Source organism: Scyliorhinus canicula, chromosome 2, assembly GCF_902713615.1.
Source record: "Scyliorhinus canicula chromosome 2, sScyCan1.1, whole genome shotgun sequence".
Taxonomy (NCBI): Eukaryota; Metazoa; Chordata; class Chondrichthyes; order Carcharhiniformes; family Scyliorhinidae; genus Scyliorhinus; species Scyliorhinus canicula.
Window position 1 is genome coordinate 278,338,870 of NC_052147.1, and position 21,098 is coordinate 278,359,967.

Sequence of the window (21,098 nt, forward strand, 5' to 3'; positions counted from 1 at the left end):
GAATTCAGAATGTCCAATTCACCTAACAAGCACGTCTTTCGGGACCTGTGGGAAGAAACCGGAGCACCCGGAGGAAACCCGCGCCGACACGGGGAGAGTGTGCAGACTCCGAGTGATATATAAAAGCTTGAATGAATTGGTGATCAGTGTCACACCAGTGGGATCAAAGATTTGGAGTGGGGATCACTGCAGCAAAGGAGGGAGACAGCACACTGACCATTGTCATGTGAGAGTACCTTTAAGAAATGGGTGTTTATAAATGGGTGTGTATATAAATATCTGTAGTGAGAGTACCTTTAAGAAACGGGTGTTTATAAATGGGTGTGTATATACATTTCTGTAGTGAGAGTACCTTTAAGAAATGGGTGTTTACTGCTGCAGCGATGTCTGATTGTGGGTGGAGCTGGGCTGTCTGTCAGCTTTTTACTTTCATTTTAGGCTGTTTGCTGCAGTGCGTGTTTTAGTTTCATTTTCAGTGTTGGAGCTGAAGCCAGACCAAGCAGGTGTACTGCTGTTCTCTCTGCCATCAAAATACTATCTCTTGATCATTTGGTGAATTCAGAATTATAAATGCTCCCAGTCGTGAATGCAAACCTAACGTGCTCCTGTTTAAAGGTTTTTTTAAAAGTCTTCTGGATGTTAAAAGGACATCTTACGGATTACTTAGTGTTGTATTCTTTGGGGGTTGTATTTGAATTAATGGTTGCGAAGATGTTCACTGTATGTTTCAAAAAAGTTAACTTGAGTTCATAGAATAAACATTGTTTTGCTTGAACAAATACTTTTCCATTTCTGCTGTACCACACCTGTAGAGTGGGCCGTGTGCTCCCCATACCACAATCTATGAAAAGTTGTGGGTCAGGTGAACTCCATGATACACTTTGGGGTTCTCTAAACCCTAACCCATAACACCATGTTGTGTAAAGTATGGAATAGACTGATAGGAATTGACGGAAAGAAATAGCTGCTGCCCTTCGGAAGTGAACATCTATACATAAATCACAAACATTTGTTCCCAAGACGGCGCATCAATGATCCTCCTTCCCAAGGGTAATCCCACACTGGAACCAGCCTCCAAAGGAAACAGTTACAGGCCCGTCATTTGTTGCCCATCCCTAACTGCCCTTCAGTTGAGCAGGCAGTTACCATTGCTATGGAGCTGGAGTCACATGTAGGCCAGACCGGGGTGAGGACGGCAGATTTCCTTCCCTGAACCTGGTGGGGTTTTTCCAAAAATCGACAATAGTTTCATGGTCGGCATTACTGCGACTAGCTTTAGATTCCAGATTTTATTCAATTTAAATTCCACCAGCTGCCATGGTGGTATTTGAACCCACGTACCCAGCGTGTCAGTTTGGGTCTCGGGATTACTAATCTAGGGACATTACCACTACACCACCATCTCCCCATTGATAAGTGTATGGTCAGATTACCAGCTCAGCAGGTCGTGCCCAGTTTCGCTCAGGGTTCCCATACACCTATTGGCGGAATAAAGTCTGTGATGCCAACACAACTAAAGGAGCAGAGGAAGTCATGGTTTTTCTCCCGATTTTTGCTCAGATGTTAACCTTTAAATACTGGAGGTGCCGGGGAATCCTGGAGGGTCGGAAATGCTAAATGCCATTCTCCACCAAGAGTCATTATGAATGGCAAACTGCAACCCCATCCAGACATTTGATCTGGTTGGAGGAGGGAATCAGTGACTGTGGCAAAGGCTGGAGTTGAATCATGGTAAGGGGAGGACTGATGAGGAGTTGTAAGGAAGGAGTCGAGGGCCAAGGCACATTGTGCGCCATCAGGAGCAGAGGGTAAATTCACCCATCGCACGCCTAAAGGCAGGACGATTCGGTGAATGTTGAGGCCATATGGAGGACAGGTGCCACATCACCACCAGTCTGCTCTCCCCCTCAAAGGGGAAAACAGCCGATGGTCACCTGGGACTATGGCACCTTTACCTTTTTATCTCCCATGTTTCAGATTGTGTGAACCTGTGGGTGGCGTGGCAGTGCAGTGGGTTTTGGGATATGGGGGGTGGGTGCATAACATGGGGGGGGGGGGGGGTGGAGACTTGGGTTTCCAGCCCATTAATCAGGTGCAAATCATCCCCCAGTCTGCTCAGGACCTGTAGGTCACCACCACCGGCGAGGGACTGGGCCTTCGAACGGACTTTACGATCAATGCTCCATTCTCCACTGGGTCAGAAAACCCGCTACCAGGTCAGAACAAAGAACAAAGAGCAAAGAAAATTACAGCACAGGAACAGGCCCTTCGGCCCTCCCAGCCTGCACCGATCCAGATCCTTTATCTAAACCTGTCGCCTATTTTCCAAGGATCTACTTCCCTCTGTTCCCCGCCCATTCATATAGCTGTCCAGATGCATCTTAAATGATGCTATCGTGCCCGCCTCTACCACCTCCGCTGGCAAAGCGTTCCAGGCACCCACCACCCTCTGCGTAAAAAACTTTCCACGCACATCTCCCTTAAACTTTCCCCCTCTCACCTTGAAATCGTGACCACTTGTAGTTGACACCCCAACTCTTGGTCAGGTACTAACAAATCCCCCCCCTCCCCAGTGCCTAACTCGCTCCAAACGTTGTACTAACCTGTCTGTAACTACAGATAGCAGGTTAACTTAGTGTATCCCGCTGCAGGCTACCTGTGTGTAACCAGCTGTACACTGCCTACTAACAAGTTGGGCCGATTCTCATACGAGAAGAATGAGAGGTGATCTTAGTGAAACATATAAGTGGCTGAGGGGATTTGTTAGGGTGGGTATCGGGAAGGTATCTCCTCTTGTGAAGGAGATCAGAACCAGGGAACAGGGTTTTCCAAGGACAATTGTGTTCTCTCAGAGGGTTTTGCTATTCTGTGGAGTTCTCTTCCCCGGAGGCTGGGGGGGCGGATTCTTCCCAGAATTTGGCAAAGTGTCAGGGTGTCAGTGTGTAACTCTCGACTTGCATCAACTGGTTTTCTCTCCAAATATTGAGCATCTATTGAAGAAACAGAATGAGTGGGCATTCTTTACTCTGGCAGGGTGGGGCCTGGTGGAGCCGGCAAACAGCTCCGGAGGGGTCGCGGGGTCCGCAGACCCTATCGCGGAGGTATTGGGGGCTCTCCACCACTCACCCCCCCCCATCCTCCACTATACCGACTGAAATGGGGTGGGGGTCTAGAAGACCTTCGGTGACCCCATCACTGGCTGTTAGCCACTTGGGGGGAACTCTGGTTCCAGCAATGGAAGGGTCTGACACCTACTAATGGGCCGGGGGGGGGGGGGGGGGGGAGGGGGTGCAGTGTCCGCCGGTGAGTCGGAGGTCGGGGGCCGTAAGGTCGCCTGGACATTGGGGCGCCCTGAGCCATAATTCTCCGGTTGCTGTGATTCAATTTTCCCTCTGGCAGTGCGGCCTCACCAGCAGGTTTCCCAGTGGCATGGGGTGGTCATGATGGAAAATTCCATTGATAATCGCCGGGATTCCACCTTCCCGCCGCCAGCGAACGGCCGAGAAATCCACGGCTGGCGGACCGGGAATACCGTCCCTGAATCCCGAGGCGCCGATCTGGCTGCCATCTTCTCGTCCCGCGAATCACTTTCCTGGCGGGAATCTCCCCAAGCTCCAGTAAAATGACTAAAAGAGTGGAAGGATCGCGATGGGAATTGCGGCGGAAAAGCCGGCGGTTTCTCACCGTTTTTTCCACCCGAAAGGACACTTACTGCGGGATTCTCTGACCTCGCCCCACAGCAAGGGAGAACAAAGCATTTGAGGTCCCAGTCAAAATTCCAAGCACTTGCAGCAGGGCCGGACAATCCCGGCCTCAGTTATGTTTTGGGGAGAATCCCACCAATTGAATGGGGACCCTGGCTTGGAACGTTGGATGGCCAAACCCTGCTCCGAAACCCGATGCTCCTACCCTGTGAGTAACCCACACCAGCCTGTATGTTAGCTTGTGCATAACACACTCCAGCCTGTGTATAATACACTCCAGCCTGTGTATAACCCACTCCAGCCTGTGTATAATACACTCCAGCCTGTGTATAACCCACTCCAGCCTGTGTATAACCCTCTCCAGCCTGTGTATAACCCACTCCAGCCTGTGTATAACCCACTCCAGCCTGTGTATAACCCACTCCAGCCTGTGTATAACCCTCTCCAGCCTGTGTATAACCCACACCAGCCTGGCATAACACAGTCCAGCCTGTGTATAACCCTCTCCAGCCTGTGTATAACCCACACCAGCCTGGCATAACACAGTCCAGCCTGTGTATAACCCACTCCAGCCTGTGTATAACCCACTCCAGCCTGTGCATAACACAGTCCAGCCTGTGTATAATGCACTCCAGCCTGTGTATAATACACTCCAGCCTGTGTATAACACACTCCAGCCTCTGCACAACACACTCCAGCCTGTGTATAATACACACCAGCCTGTGTATAACCCACTCCAGCCTGTGTATAACACACTCCGGCCTGTGTATAACCTACTCCAGCCTGTGTATAACCCACTCCAGCCTGTGCACAACACACTCTAGCCTGTGTATAACACACTCCAGCCTGTGTGTAACTCACTCTAGCCTGTGTATAATACACTCCAGCCTGTGGATAACACACTCCAGCCCACGCATAACACACTCCAGCCTGTGTATAACACACTCCAGCCTGTGTATAACACACTCCAGCCTGTGTGTAACTCACTCCAGCCTGTGTATAACCCACTCCAGCCTGTGCATAACACACTCCAGCCTGTGTATAATACACTCCAGCCTGTGGATAATATGCTCCAGCCTGTTTATAATACACTCCAGCCTGTGTATACCCCCCTCCGGTCTGTGCATAACACACTCCAGCCTGTGTATAACACACTCCAGCCTGTGTATAACACACTCCAGCCTGTGTATAATGCACTCTAGCCTGTGTATAACCCACTCCAGCCTGTGTATAACACACGCGAGCCTGTGCATAACCCACTCCAGCCTGTGAACAACACACTCTAGCCTGTATATAACACACTCCAGCCTGTGTATAACACACACCAGCCTGTGTATAACACACTCCAGCCTGTATATAACTAACTCCAGTCTGTGTATAATACACTCCAGCCTGTGTATAATACACTCCAGCCTGTGTATAACCCACTCCAGCCTGTGTATAATACACTCCAGCCTGTGTATAACCCACTCCAGCCTGTGTATAACCCTCTCCAGCCTGTGTATAACCCACTCCAGCCTGTGTATAACCCACTCCAGCCTGTGTATAACCCACTCCAGCCTGTGTATAACCCTCTCCAGCCTGTGTATAACCCACACCAGCCTGGCATAACACAGTCCAGCCTGTGTATAACCCTCTCCAGCCTGTGTATAACCCACACCAGCCTGGCATAACACAGTCCAGCCTGTGTATAACCCACTCCAGCCTGTGTATAACCCACTCCAGCCTGTGCATAACACAGTCCAGCCTGTGTATAATGCACTCCAGCCTGTGTATAATACACTCCAGCCTGTGTATAACACACTCCAGCCTCTGCACAACACACTCCAGCCTGTGTATAATACACACCAGCCTGTGTATAACCCACTCCAGCCTGTGTATAACACACTCCGGCCTGTGTATAACCTACTCCAGCCTGTGTATAACCCACTCCAGCCTGTGCACAACACACTCTAGCCTGTGTATAACACACTCCAGCCTGTGTGTAACTCACTCTAGCCTGTGTATAATACACTCCAGCCTGTGGATAACACACTCCAGCCCACGCATAACACACTCCAGCCTGTGTATAACACACTCCAGCCTGTGTATAACACACTCCAGCCTGTGTGTAACTCACTCCAGCCTGTGTATAACCCACTCCAGCCTGTGCATAACACACTCCAGCCTGTGTATAATACACTCCAGCCTGTGGATAATATGCTCCAGCCTGTTTATAATACACTCCAGCCTGTGTATACCCCCCTCCGGTCTGTGCATAACACACTCCAGCCTGTGTATAACACACTCCAGCCTGTGTATAACACACTCCAGCCTGTGTATAATGCACTCTAGCCTGTGTATAACCCACTCCAGCCTGTGTATAACACACGCGAGCCTGTGCATAACCCACTCCAGCCTGTGAACAACACACTCTAGCCTGTATATAACACACTCCAGCCTGTGTATAACACACACCAGCCTGTGTATAACACACTCCAGCCTGTATATAACTAACTCCAGTCTGTGTATAATACACTCCAGCCTGTGTATAACCCACTCCAGCCTGTGTGTAACCCACTCCAGCCTGTGTGTTAACCTGTGTGTAACTCACTCTGCTGCAGTTTGGTCCACTCCAGGACATGCGTTCCTGTGGGTGTATTTGTTGAGACGATTGGAATACCTGCCACGGTTTGTTAAAGGATTGTGGAAGGACTTAATGTAAGATGAATCATTACAGTGCCTGACATGTGGCTTTGATTCCAGCCCAGACATTTATAATAAAGCTATCCCTTGCTGCAAGTGAAACAGGTTTGGGACAGTCTTAGCCCAGCTCCTGTGGAGATCGGCTTCTGCACAAAACCACCACAGACCTGGCACACGTCTGCAGTAAATTAACAATCTCAGTCAGAAAGGCCAACCACGGCAAAACTTATATTCACCTCAAGGGCTACACCCGAATCATTGATCTACCTGTTCACTTGCAGACGCTGACCGGTTAATTGACTGCAAAGCTTTGTAATCCAGGTGTTCGAATGTTCCTTCGATGGGAACAGTTTCTCTCTAATAATAATGATAATAATTGCCTATTGTCACAAGTAGGTTTCAATGACGTTACTGTGAAAAGCCCCGAGTCGCCACATTCCAGCACCTGTTCGGGGAGGCTGGTACGGGAATTGAACCCGCACTGCTGGCCTTATTCTGCATTGCAAGTCAGCTGTTTAGCCCACTGTGCTAAACCAGCCTCTATCTACTCTGTCCAGGCCCTTCATACTTTTGAACGGCCCTTATCAAACCTTCTCTCAAACTTAAATTCTCTGGGGCAAACAGATCCCGCCTCCCCAACCAATCCCCTCAACCGAAGTTCCTCATCCTGGAATGGTTCTGCTGAAGGTTCAATGGTTCGATCCCAGTAGAATTCCATTTACTTCTCAGCCATGAGGCCGGTTGTTCAAGGCCCCGCTCCAGACACTTGAGCCTATAATCTAGGCCAACACTTGAGTGCCGTACTGAGAAAGTGGGGCACTGTCAGCAAAGCCACATTTTTTGTTGAGGCTACATCCACCTGCACTGCTTGAGCGAGTGGGAGATTTCACGTGGCGTTATTTGAACAGGAGACGTACAATCAGGTGTAGACCATGCGGCTCCACCATTCAATACAGCCATGGCTAACTTTCAGCTCCAACTCCATCCTCCCGCCCGCTCCCTTGGTTCCCTGAGCGATCAACAGCACCATTCCCCGGCCCGCCACCTGCATGTTTCTTGGCGGCGGGATTCTCTCCTCCTGCTGAAGAATCCCAACGGCCGGTGAATTCCAGTCCAAGAATCCGTCTATCCCAGCCTTAAAAATACTCAACAATGGAGTATTCGCCACGTACGGGGGAGGGTGGGGGGGGGGGGGGAGAAAACATCAAGGGGCAACATTTCTCCAGCAAATCGTACCATCAGAACATCGGCCATTTTACATGTCTGTGGGATCTTGCTGTCCGCAGATTTGCAGCCCAGTTTTCCACACAGCGATAGTGACTACCCTTCAAATGGTATTTCATTGGCTCTGAGTGGCTCTAAGACGTGTTGAGGATGTGAAAGTCACGCCTTCCTTCGCTTCCTTTTCTTAACGCCAAACTCAAAGCAGTTCCCCGCTGACACTGGCTGCTGGGAGAGGGAATCCGCCCCAGTCAGGGTACCCAGTCCTGGTTAGTTGTAGTCCAGGAGATTACATCACTTGATGCTCTGAGCTTCAACTGCCCGCCTACTCAGCCAGCCTATTTTCCACATCACCTATATTTCTGCAGCAAAGAGGGCGTAAAATAAACACACATGGGGTGGCCTCAAGGGAGGATACTGCATGCTCCCTCTTCAGGGAGTCCCAGTGCGACCAGAATAGGGGCAGAAAGTCGGGCCTAACAACTCGTTCCGTGGCCCGCTGCCTGGCTCTCTTAATGGTCGCTTTGGGCAGGACCAGACCATGAGGCGGTGCTCCAATTGGCACCACCCACTGCGCCCCCGTGTGGCCAAAGATCAGGAGCCCGGTGCTGAAATGTAACAAAAAGCTGACGACCTGTTCCTTATTCACTGTTATCTATTTACACGTACTCGATGAACTTAATTAAACAATGCCCTTCACCTGTATATCGTAACAATCTAATTAACATCCCATCAACATGAAGCATCCTCGTGAATCATTCAGTTGGATCATAAGAATATAACCCACCACTACCACCTTTCTCAACGTACCCGAGGATGAGTATTAAATGGCAGCCTTGCCAGTCGCACCTGCAGTCCCGAGAATGTTGGTATTGAAAACAATATAAACAGTTTCTAAATAAAGACTCCATCCCTTCGCGCCGTCGGGATTCCCGGTCCCCCCCCCCACCCCCTGCAGCGAATGGGAGATCCGGCTGAGCTCCGAATTCTCCGTCCTCGCCGGCAACAGGAGCGGGGCGGGCCCGCAACGGAGAATCCCGGCCCAAAAGGTCGGAGTTAAGGTGGGAAAAAGTGCGATGTTGTATGGGAAGCTGATTATACACCCTGCCCGATAGTCCCTCTCCCGCGACTTCAAAGTAAGAATGGCCAACGTGGAGCAATTCATTACCTGTGGAACACTTCCAGCGTTTCTGTGAAATGTGACGCCGTGCCACGTTTGCGAAGGGGGCAGCTGGCCCAGGTTCTTCTTGGCTTCACCTCCAATTGGAAACTACAAAGTTCCACTGACTTCAATGCAAGGAACATACAAGAGAGCGAATCTCTCGTGGGAGATCCTTCTTATACCCGGAGGGGCTTCGCGTGCTTTTGGGCGGGCCTTAAACTTGGCCCCAATTAATTGGGCCGCTTCTCGATCATTGTTATCGATTTTAACCAAGGGGTGGGTGCCCTGATGGCTGGGCGTGTCTTAGGTGGCCGTTGGCCTGGCTTTGTTTGTGTCTTTCTGGCGCTGGGATGTCTGCAATAGTATCAACTACCTGAGCACAGTAAGAAGTCTTACAACACCAGGTTAAAGTCCAACAGGCTTGTTTCAAACACTAGCTTTCGGAGCACTGCTCCTCACATCATAACTACCTGAGTGTTAGTCCTTTGTTTCCCGGAGATGGGCCATCAATATGCTAATCGACCTATAGTTTTGATTCCATCTGGGAGTTGCTTCCCGAATATACATTCAGGCTCTGTGCCTGCTTGTTTTCTAGCGTTGTCCACAGTTCCCTACATTCTTTGTGAGCGTCCATTTTGTGTGCTGCAAGTGGCCATCCCAGGTGGCTACACAGGAGATACAAAAGTCTGAGAACTTGCGCCAACAGGTTCAAAAACAGCTTCTTCCCCGCAGTTCGCAGATTCCTGAATGACCGTCTAAAGACTGAACTGATCTCTCCACCCATCCTCTCGACTGAGTAGTAGTACACTGCATATGCTTCGTCCGATGCCAACATAGAAACATAGACATAGAACATACAGTGCCGAAGGAGGCCATTCAGCCCATCGACTCTGCATCGACCCACTTAAGCCCTCACTTCCACCCTATCCCCGTAACCCAATAACCCCTCCTAACCTTTTTGGGCACTAAGGGCAATTTAGCATGGCCAATCCACCTAACCTGCACGTCTTTGGACTGTGGGAGGAAACCGGAGCACCCGGAGGAAACCCACGCAGACACGGGGAGAATGTGCAGACTCCGCACAGACAGTGACCCAAGCCGGGAATCGAACCTGGGACCCTGGTGCTGTGAAGCCACAGTGCTACCCATTTAGTGCCTGTGTCTATGTATTTACATTGTGTATTTATGTATGTCCTATGTTTCTTTTTCATGTACAGAACAATCTATCTGGACTGGACGCAGGACAATATTTTTCACTGTATCTCGGTACATGTGACAATAAATCAAATCCAAATCCAAACCCAGCCCCCAGGCTGGAAATCGCTCACATGGCGAGCCAGGAACCAGTGCAGACTCGATGGGCCGAATGGCCTCCCTCTGCACTGTAACAATTCTGTGAGGCCTCCTGTGTGATACCGGACTGCAGCAGTAAGAAGCAGTCGGCAACATCCTGGAACTCCCTCCCTAACAGCACAGTGTGTGTACCTACACCTCAGGGACTGCAGCGGTTTAAGAAGTCAACTCACCACCACCTTCTGAAGGGCAACTAGGGATGGGCAATACATTTTTTTTTTTATAAATTTAGATTACCCAATTATTTTTTCCAATTAAGGGGCAATTTAGCATGGCCAATCTACCTACTCTGCACATTTTTGGGTTGTGGGGGTGAAACCCACGCAGACATGGAGAGAATGTGCAAACTCCACACGGACAGTGGCCCAGAGCCGGGATCGAACCTGGAACCTCAGCGCCGTGAGGCGGTTGTGCTAACCACTAGGCCACCGTGCTGCCCTGGGATGGGCAATAAATGCCAGCCTAACCAGCGATGCCCACCTCCCGTAAATTAATTTTTAAAAAATAAGCAGAAAGGGAATGAGTCCCACAGTGGCATAGCTGAAACGGGCTAGCTGAATTTAGGCTAAAATTCTCCGGCGCTGGGATTCCCTGGGCGGGATTCTCTCAGCCCCGGGGCCAGGCCGGAGAATCACCGTGACCGGCACGAATCGCGCCACGCCGACCCGGGACGCGACTCTCCGCAGAGAGGATAATCAGCGCTATTGGCGCTGCCGTGGTCGGCGCGTCGCTGGTTGGGGATAACGCCGATTCTGGGCCCGGGATGGGCTGAGCGGCCGTAGCAAAAAACCCGAGCCCGCCGGCGTCGTTCTCACCTGCTCTCAGCTGGCAGACCCTCGGCGTGGAAGGGTCCGGGGGTAGCCTGTGGGGGGGAAGGGGGGGGTTCAACCCTGGGGGGGGGGCTCTGTTGTGGCCTGGCCCACGATCGGGGCCCACCAATCGGCGGGCCGGCCTCTCATGCTGAGGGCCTCCTTTCTTCCGCGCCGGCTCCTTTAGCCCTGTTGCACCGGGTCCGGTGCGGAGAAGGGAGCCACTACGCCGGCGTTTCCTGAGGCCGCGTTGACGCCGTCGGGAAACACAACGGCGTTTCCGATGGCGTCAAAAGCTAACCTCAGGATCACAGAATCCTGCCGTCTGTTCCCGCCAGCAGCACATCCCAGTCCGTGGGCGTCAATGGGAAGAAATCCCATTGACAATTGGCGGGAGGAGAAAATCCCACCGCCAGCAAACGGCACGCCACCTTGGGACCAGAGAATCCAGCCGTTATTATAATGGACGGGAAAGATGTCAATGCAGCTGAGGTCTCATCAGTTCAATCAATACTTATATACTAAATAATCATTAAAATTCATCTTCTTAATCTGGTTCACTAATGTCCTTTAGGGAAGGAAATCTGCCATCCTTACCCGGTCTGGCCTACATGTGACTCCAGACCCACAGCAACGTGGTTGACTCTTAACTGCCCCCTCAAGGGCAATTAGGGATGGGCAATAAATGCTGACACAACTTACGACACCCATGTCCCATGAACGAATTAAATAAAATGTGCTTCCTGTGTCAATGTGGTGTGAATGTGTATCTGAGTGCATCCATATGGTTATGAATGTGTTTGCATGTTTGTGTGTGTTCATTTGCATCTGTGTTTGTCTAAATGTTTGAATGTGCATGCACGTGTGTGTTTATGTCTGTGCCTGTGCGTACAGCGATGTATAAGGGTGGCATGGTAGCACAGTGCTTAGCACTACGGCTTCACAGCACTAGAGACCTGGGTTCGATTCCCGGCTTGGGTCACTGTCTGTGCGGAGTCTGCACGTTTTCCCCGTGTCTGCGTGGGTTTCCTCCGGGTGCTCCGGTTTCCTCCCAAAAGATGCGCTGTTAGGTGATTTGGACATTCTGAATTCTCCCTTTGTGTACCCGAACAGGCTCCGGAATGTGGCGACTAGGGGATTTTCACAGTAACAGTGTTAATGTAAGCTTACGTGTGACAATAAAGCTTATTATTATTATATCGGAGCACGTGTGTGTGCGCGCATGTGTGTGCCTGCATGTGTTTGTGTGTCTGTGTGTGTCGTACGCGCACGTCTGTGTGTGGGCATCTGTTTGTGTGTGTGTGTGTGTGTGTGTGTGTGTGTGTGTGCGCCTGCGTTTCTGTGTGACTCCCCAGCCTTGAGAAACAGCTCGTGAGTTCGGGACTTGGAAGGAAGGGGCAGAGCATTTCTCTGCTTCCCGTCTCTTTGAAGTTCCTAATGGGTTGCACACTCAACATCTGTTACCGAGCAGCAGACAGCAACTAATTACTGCTTTTAACAGGGCTGGGCAGCGTGAGAACCAGAGGGTGGGTCTGAGGTTGATGGCAGAAACCTTCAAAAAAAAATAAAATGGGAAAGAAAATCAGCAAAAGAAGAGGAAGCAGGTGACGATCCGAGTGGGAGACTGACTGGGACACTCCGGTTAATCTCATCCAGGCAGGGGCTCAACATTTATTTGATTAAATACCAATAGGTCCAAATTTATGCTAATGATTATTCCTGTCTAATTGTTGCAGTAGAATTGTCACTACGCAGCCTTGGATGCAATGCACAGGCAGCATGGGGAAGGAGGAACTTTCGCAGATGCAAACTTTAACGCATTTAAATAGAATTCTCTGTATGCTAATTTAAAAGAATCACAAAGAATTATTTTTAAATGAATGCGTTAATGTCAAGGTGACGGGAATACCCAGAATCGTAGGAAGTTTAAAGCACAGATTCCTCAATCCCGTGCCAGGTCGGAGAATTGCCGGTGGGGGGGGGGGGGGGGGCGGGAATCACGCCACGCCGCTCCGACGTCGGGCCGCCTATTCTCCGGCGCCGATTCTCCTGCGGCCGCCGGGTCACCGCCGTGCCGGTCGGTGGCCGTTGAAAGCGGGCCGAGTGCCCGCCGAGTTCAGCCGAGTCCCGCCACCCTGGGTTAGGTATGGTCTCACCCAGCAGGACCTCGGAGTTCTGGCTGCAGGGGCCGCCCTAGTGGGGGGGGGGGGGCGGGGGGGAATCTGACTCCGGGGGGGGGGCCTACACGGTGGTCTAGCCCACGATCGGGGACTACCGATCGGCGGACGGGCTAATTCTGGGGGGGGGGGGGCTATGTTCCTTCGCGCCGGGACCCTGTAGGGCTCCGCCATATTGCCTGGGGAGACCGGAACCCATGCACATGCGCAGACTCGCATCGGCAGAGACTCATGACGCGCATGCGTGGAATCGCGCCGGCCGTGGTGCGCATGCGTGGACCCGGGCTGGCCTTGGCGTGCTGACTTTCGAGCGGACACCACTCCGCCGCCGTACTAGCCCCCTAGGAAGGGGTGAATGCCTGGGTCTGGAGGCCCGTTGACGCCGAAGTGGCTTGCGCCACTTTTGACGCCGGCGTCAGAACTTGGCCACGGGATCGGAGAATCCTGGACCCTGAATCATTAAATTAAACAGGCCGTTCCCATCCTCACTATCCGGGCCCCTCACAATTTTCCACACTTCTATCAAATCTCCCCTCAGCCTCTTCTGTCCCAAGGAGAACATTTCCAGCCGATCCAATCGGTCTTCATAGCTGCAGTTTTCTAGTCCTGACAACATGGCTGTAAATCTCTTCTGCAACCTCCCCTAATCCAATTACAAAGTTGAGGGAGTTAAGTTTCAGTTCTACAGGATCCCATCTGGAGAAACTGTGTTCACTTCCAGGCACCGCTCCTTGGGAAGTCTATGTTTGCCTTGGATAGGATACAGCGCAGGTTCAACAGAATGAGAACAGGGCCAAACAGGGTTAATGTGTCTCAATCTCATGAAACTCCCCAAGCCCCAACTCACTATAATTGGGTCCCCCCTCCTGCACTCTCGGTCCAATCAACACCCTGCAAAAAATGTCAGCGTGGCACCTTGGCGGTGCCAGAGTACCACCCCAGCGGTGCCATCTGGGTGCCAACCTGGCACTGTCAAGGTGCCAAGCTGGCATTTTCTGTGTGGCAGCGATCAGGCCGAGGAGTGCCCTGTGGGAGTGTGGACGGGTGAGGGGAGCTCGGGGAGCCCCCTTACAGTGAGTTGGGCTTGAATCGGGGGCTTGAGAGATTGGGACGCCATTTTATCGCTCCCTATGCTGAGGAGTTTCAGCGGCCCGGCCTCCTCAGTGCAGGGAATGGGACCAGGTGCGGCCTCGGCTGCATATTCCCCGCTGAGGCCCCATATCTAACCGGAGTCGCAATAGATATCATTGCGTTTCTCGGTGCTGCGAGGGCCAGGAAATACGCAGCTAAACACGCTTGCTACGGGACATAGGTCCCATGGTTCAATCGCACTGGTTGCCTGTTTTACGCAGGCATGTACTTGAAAATGAAAATCGCTTATTGTCACGAGTAGGCTTCAAATGAAGTTACTGTGAAAAGTCCCTAGTCGCCACATTCCGGCGCCTGTTCGGGGAGGCTGTTACGGGAATCGAACCGTGCTGCTTAGCTTGCCTTGGTCTGCCTTCAAAGCCAGCGATTAGCCCAGTGAGCTAAACAGCTACTTCTGAGGCTGTACAGACTCTGGTCAGACCCCATTTGGAGTATTGTGAGCAGTTTTGGGCCCCGTACCTAAGGAAGGATGCGCTGGTCTTGGAAAGGGTCCAGAGGAGGTTCACAACGTTTGAGGACTCTGGGTCTAGGAGTTTAGAAGGATGAGGGGGGATCTTATTGAAACTTACAGGATACTGCGAGGCCTGGATAGAGTGGACGTGGAGAGGATTTTTCCACTTATAGGTGAAACTAGAAGCAGAGGACACCATCTCAGACTGAAGGGGCGATCCTTTCAAACAGAGATGAGGAGGAATTTCTTCAGCCAGAGGGTGGTGAATCTGTGGAATTCTTTGCCGCAGAAGGCTGTGGAGGCCCAATCACTGAGTGTCTTTAGGACAGAGATAGATAGGTTCTTGATTAATAAGGGGATCAGGGGTTATGGGGAGAAGGCAGGAGAATGGGGATGAGAAAATATCAGCCATGATTGAATGGCGGAGCAGACTCGATGGGCTGAGTGGCCTAATTCTGCTCCTGTGTCCTGTGGTCTTATGGTCTTAAAACCCATTTCCTTGTTTGTAAGAAGTTCAACAAAGCTAATATTTTAGTGATTGTGATTATCACTTGGTAGGTTCATTGGCTGCGTGGAAAATAAATGAGCGTAACAATTTGTACCTCGCCTTATCGGATCTTCACGGTAGCATTGTGGATAGCACAATTGCTTCACAGCTCCAGAGTCCCAGGTTCGATTCCGGCTTGGGTCACTGTCTGTGCGGAGTCTGCACATCCTCCCCGTGAGTGCGTGGGTTTCCTCCGGGTGCTCCGGTTTCCTCCCGCAGTCCAAAGATGTGCAGGTTAGGTGGATTGGCCGTGCTAAATTGCCCCTTAGTGTCCAAAATTGCCCTTAGTGTTGGGTGGGGTTACTGGGTTATGGGGATAGGGTGGAGGTGTTGACCTTGGGTAGGGTGCTCTTTCCAGGAGCCGGTGCAGACTCGATGGGCCGAATGGTCTCCTTCTGCTCTGTAAATTCTAAGATAATCTATGATAATTCAGTCCACTTGTGAATGATTGGAGAAGTGCATGCGGGTCCGGTTGAAAGAGATGCTAATCCAGTTCAGACTACAAATGGAAAACGTGATTTCCAACGTTGCACCATTGTTTGATGAGGTGCTGGGCAGCGTGTGTAACGTTTGTGTCAGCTTGGCACAGTTGGCAGGACCCTTGTCTCCGTGCAGCAAAGTTCTGGGTTCAAGTCCCACTCTAGGGGCTTGGGCACAAACAAAATGCAGATTGACACTCCAGTGCCATACTGAGGGGTTGTTGCATCATCAGAGGTACTGTCCTTTTGAATGAGGCGTTAAAATGAGGCCACTTTCGGCCCTCACGGGTGGATATAAAGGATCCCAAGGCACTGATTGGAAGATGAGCCGGGATGGCACCCCTGGGGCGAGATTCTCCCGACTGGCAGCCGCGTGCTGATCGCGGGCAGTGGGATTCCACCTTCCCGCTGATTGTTAATTTCCCATCGTAACCACCCTACGCAAAACCTGATGACGGGAGTGCACTGCCGGCGAGGAAAGAGAATCACAATGGGTCGGAGAATTCCGGCTGGTGTCCTGCCCAATATTTATCCCTCAATTAACATCACAAAAACGGAGTTTGTGGGAGCTTGCTGTGCACCGATTGGTTGCCATGCTTCCAACTTTACAACAATGACTGCTCCTCAAACGTACTTCATTCGTTAACGTTTCTTGCCACGCCCAGTGATTACATTCCATATAAATCAAAATCTCAGAACTCCCTCCCTAACAGCACAGTGGATCACCCCACACCACGTGGCCCACCACCTTCCCAAGGGCAATTAGGGACATCCCACATCCCATGAAAGAATTAAACAAAGAAATGCCAGTCTTTCTATCTGTCGAGCAGCCTGGACAATAGCTGAGACTGAGGCATTCCAGAGTAACGAGAGTTAGTATCAATTCCAAGTGCTGAGGTACAGGTTAGTTAAAAAGATAGAACATTTATGGCACAGAAAGAGGCCATTCAGCTTGCCCCAGCCAATGCTATTTAGCTTAATCCCACTTTTTTTTTAAAGTACCCAATTATTTTTTCCAATTAAGGGGCAATTTAGCATGGCCAATCCACCTAACCTGTACGTCTTTGGGTTGTGGGGGTGAAACCCACGCAGACACGGGGAGAACATGCAAACTCAACACGGACAGTGACCCAGGGCCGGGATTCGAACCCGGGTCCTCAGCGCCGTAGGCAGCAATGCTAACCACTGTGCCACCGTGCTACCCTACTGGATCTCACTTTAATGTTCCAGCTCTATAACCTTTTGCTTTCGTGCAGAGGCACATGAGCTGGAATTCTCTGGGGGGGGGTTGACATTCCCTGTTCCCACTGGCAGCGCACACCCCGGCCCACGGGATTCCCGGCAACGTGGGGCGGTTACAAATCGCATTGACGAGCGACGGGAGTGCCCTCCGCCAGCATGGGAATCCGACCCAGGATTTTGGTTATTCGCTGCGCAAAAAAAATAAGGGGATGATTTACTGACCCGGCGTTGCAGCAAGCCGACAAAGGCAATATTGTGAAATCAAATGTGCCGGGCAAACGTATAGGAGCAAGCAAACGCTGGCAAGGCCAGTTTCAGCATGTGAGCCTCCAAAAGGCAGAACATTTGTGTTTACACAGAGGCAGATCAATCCAGTCAGCAGTCTTATTTCAAAGGGGAAGCAGAATGCAGCGCATTGCACTGAAAGGAATAACAACAACCCACGCTTAAAAAGCACCTTGACGGGTCGTAAAACATCCCGAGGAGGATTATCAGAGACGGTTTGACACAGACACATCGAAGCAGATAGCAGAGCAGGTGGTCAGAAGCTTAGTCAAAGACAGATTTTGAAATATTATTTTGTGGGATGTGGGCGTCGCTGGTCGGGCCAGCATTTGTTGCCCATCCCTAATTTCCCTTGACTTTGCGACGCACTTTTTTTCCACTTGTGAAAGGATCGAAAACTAGGGGCCATGTACTTGCAATTGCAGCCATTCTCTGGGAATGTGGAACCTGTAACCGCAGGAAGTGGCTGAGGCAACTACTTTAGATGCTGAGGTGGAAACTAGATGAGTGCGTGAGAGATTAGGGGATAGAAACATAGAAAATAGAAGCAGGAGGCGGCCATTCGGCCCTTCGTCTGCTTCGCCATTCATTATGATCATGGCTGATCATCAAGTTCAATACCCTGATCCCAACTTTCCCCCATATCCCTTGATCCCTTTAGCCCCAAGAGCTATATCTAATTTAGCACACTGGGATAAATCGCTGGCTTTGAAAGCAGACCAAGGCAGGCCAGCAGCATGGTTCAATTCCCATACCGGCCTCCCCGAACAGGCGCCGGGATGTGGCGACTAGGGGCTTTTCACAGTAACTTCATTGAAGCCTACTCGTGACAATAAGTGATTTTCATCTCATTTCATTTTCAATTCCTTCTTGAAATGACATATTTTGGCCTCAACTACGTTTTGTGGTCGTGAGTTCCACAGATTCACCACTCTCTGGGTGAAGAAATTTCTTCTCCCCTCAGTCCTAAAAGGTTTAGCCCTAATCCTCAAAGTATGACCTCTAGTTCTGGACTCCCCCCACCATTGGGAACATTCTTTCTGAATCTACCCCGTCTAATCCTGTTAGAATTGTGTAAGTTTCTATGAAATCCCCTTTCACTCTTCTAAACTCCAATGAATATAATCCTAACTGATTTAGTCTCTCCTTATATGACAGTGCCGCCATCCCAGGAATCAGCCTGCTAAACCTTCGCTGCACTCCCTCCATAGCAAGAACATCCTTCCTCAGATAAGGACACCAAAACTGCACCCAATACTCCAGGTGTGGCCTCACCAATGCCCTATACAATTGCAGTGAAACATCTCGATTCCTGTACTCAAATCCTCTCCCTATGAAGGCCAATGCTGGTTTAGCACACTGGGCTAAATCACTGGCTTATAAAGCAGACCAAGGCAGGCCAGCAGCGCGGTTCGATTCCTGTGGTGATATGATCTGCATACTCGTCTGCCATTGGGCCAGAAAGTCGGCTTACCATTGGCCCTGGTCGGTCATGTGACTCTCGACTGATTGGCCGAGAGGCTGAGTTAATCACGCCTCTATTAACGAGGTATAAATGGTCAGACGCCTGACGATCGTCCCTTTCCATTGTAGACGATCGCAGAGCTGTGTTCTAGTCAATTAAAGCCAGACTTTGGTAAATCGCTCGCCTCGCGTATAATTGATGGTAAATCAATTCCCGTACCAGCCTCCCCGGACCGGCGCCGGAATGTGGCGACTAGGGGCTTTTCACAGTAACTTCATTGAAGCCTACTCGCGACAATAAGCGATTTTCATTTCATTTCATTTGCCTTCTTTACTGCCTGCCCTGCGCGCTTACTTTCAGCGACTGATGCACGAGGACACCAAGGTCTCGCTGTGTGTCCACCTCTATCAATTTACACCCATTCAAATAATAACCTGCTTCCGTACATTGCTACCGAAGAGGATAAAGTTACGCTGAAAAGCTGAGGTGAAGTAGCTGGAATGTGCAGTCTCAAGCAAAGTGTGAACACAAACACAACGGAGTTAATTAGTTTGTTTTTGGGCTGCATATTCCATGTAACTCTGTGCATCCAAACCGGGACCTTCTAGCTTGCCAGCCCTAAATCAGGTTCCTCGCTGTTACCCTGTATCCCTTTGCTGTTTTTGCAGTGTGCAAGGAGTGTTCGCTAATTTAGCGAGAAGGACAATGAGAGAGCGTGCGTCATCAATGCTGACACTCACCTGCCGCCCCACCCGATTGTTATGGAGCCTCATCCGCGAGTGGATGTCCTTGTAGGTTTCCCTCGAATCCAGAAAGTCCCTGGAGAACTTGTCACCGTAGTCCACATCGGGACTGCAGCCACCCCATTCCCAGGAGTCCTGGGGTCCCGGCAGGTCGCCGGGCAGGGGCTCCAGTACCCCGTGCACCATGCCCTTGCCCCGGTTCAGGGCCTCCAGCTGGAGACGGTTGAGTTTGAGGCGGAACGCCTCCTCGTCGCCCCGCCGCTTGTCGTCGCAGCTGCAGGCTTTCAGCTTGCCCAGGCTGCAGGCGTTTGAGACAGCGTGAACCACTCCCGCAGCGGCAATGGCGTAAGCGTACGCACTCTCCTTAAAACCTGCGTGAGGACCAAAGACAAAACAGATCGTTCAGAACAGCCTACCCGGATAGTTACACAGAGAGAATATAACTCGCATTTATTTCGCACCGTTCCCGAGATCAGGACATCCCAAGACAATTTACAGCCAATGATGTACTTCCGACGTGTAGGCGCTGTTGAGCATATGAAACGCAGCAGCCAATTTGTGCACAGCAAGACCCAAAAACAAATCCAGCAGTATGATAACGACCAGATTTTAACGATGTTGATTGAGGGATAAATATCGGATCAGGGCTCCGTGGAGAACACCCGTTCCCTTCTTCACAATAGTGAAGATTCGCCTGAGACAGCGACCGGAATTCTCCCGCCGGCAGCAGGTTTCCCTGGAGTGGGGTGGCTTCCATGGGAAATCCCATTGTCAAACACCGGGAGTAAAGCATTGCCAGAGGCCCTCAGTATAAGAAAGTCACTAAGAAATCCAACCAGGAATTCAGGAGAAACTTATTTTCCCAAAGGAAGGTGAGTAGTGGGACTCACTACCACAGGGTGCGGTGGAAGAGTACAGGTGCATTTAGCAGGAAGATAGAGATATGAAGTCCGGAGAAGGGAACAGAGGGTTACGGTGATAGATTTAGGTGAGGAAAGATAGAAAGTGGCTCGGGTAGACTGGATGGGCCAAACAGCCTGTTTCTGTGCTGTACATGCTACGTCATCCTATGTTGAACAGCTGGAACAGTTTGGAAAATTAAGCTTCATTTGTACATCCCATTGTTTATTATTTATTTATTGTTTATTTTGTTTATTGTCACGTGTAGCGAGGGACAGTGAAAAGTATTTTTCTGCGAGCAGCTCAACAGATCATTAAGTACATGAAATGAAAAGGAAATAAAAGAAAATACATAATAGGGCATCACAAGGTACACAATCTAACTACATTAGCACTGGCATCGGGTGAAGCATACAGGGGTGTAGTGTTAATGAGGTCAGTCCATGGCTAGTGACATGGGAGATCAATTAATTTGCTTGTTAACCTCCACTGGCTTCTGGTTAAGCAACAATTTAATGTTGAAATTCCCATCCTTGATTTTAAATCCCTCCATGGCATCACCATTTCTGATCTCTGTCACTTCCTCTGACCCAAAACCCTCGTTCATCGTTCCGACATTGGCGGCTGTGCCTTCAGCATCCGAGGTTCTGGAATTCCCTCCCTAAACCTTTCCACCTCTCCCAACACTTTCCCTTTAAAACCTGCCCCCGTTGACTAAGCTTTTGC

General features: G+C 50.6%; 1 protein-coding gene across 1 annotated transcript in view; it reads right to left on the reverse strand.

The window, feature by feature from the left end:
* Positions 1 to 21,098, reverse strand: part of wnt10a (wingless-type MMTV integration site family, member 10a) — a 63,181-nt gene that overhangs the window by 15,377 nt on the left and 26,706 nt on the right. Inside the window, exon 3 of the mRNA XM_038790112.1 lies at positions 19,470 to 19,843. Within this exon, the coding sequence (XP_038646040.1) occupies positions 19,470 to 19,843 (374 nt within the window). The remainder of the gene's footprint in view (positions 1 to 19,469; positions 19,844 to 21,098) is intronic.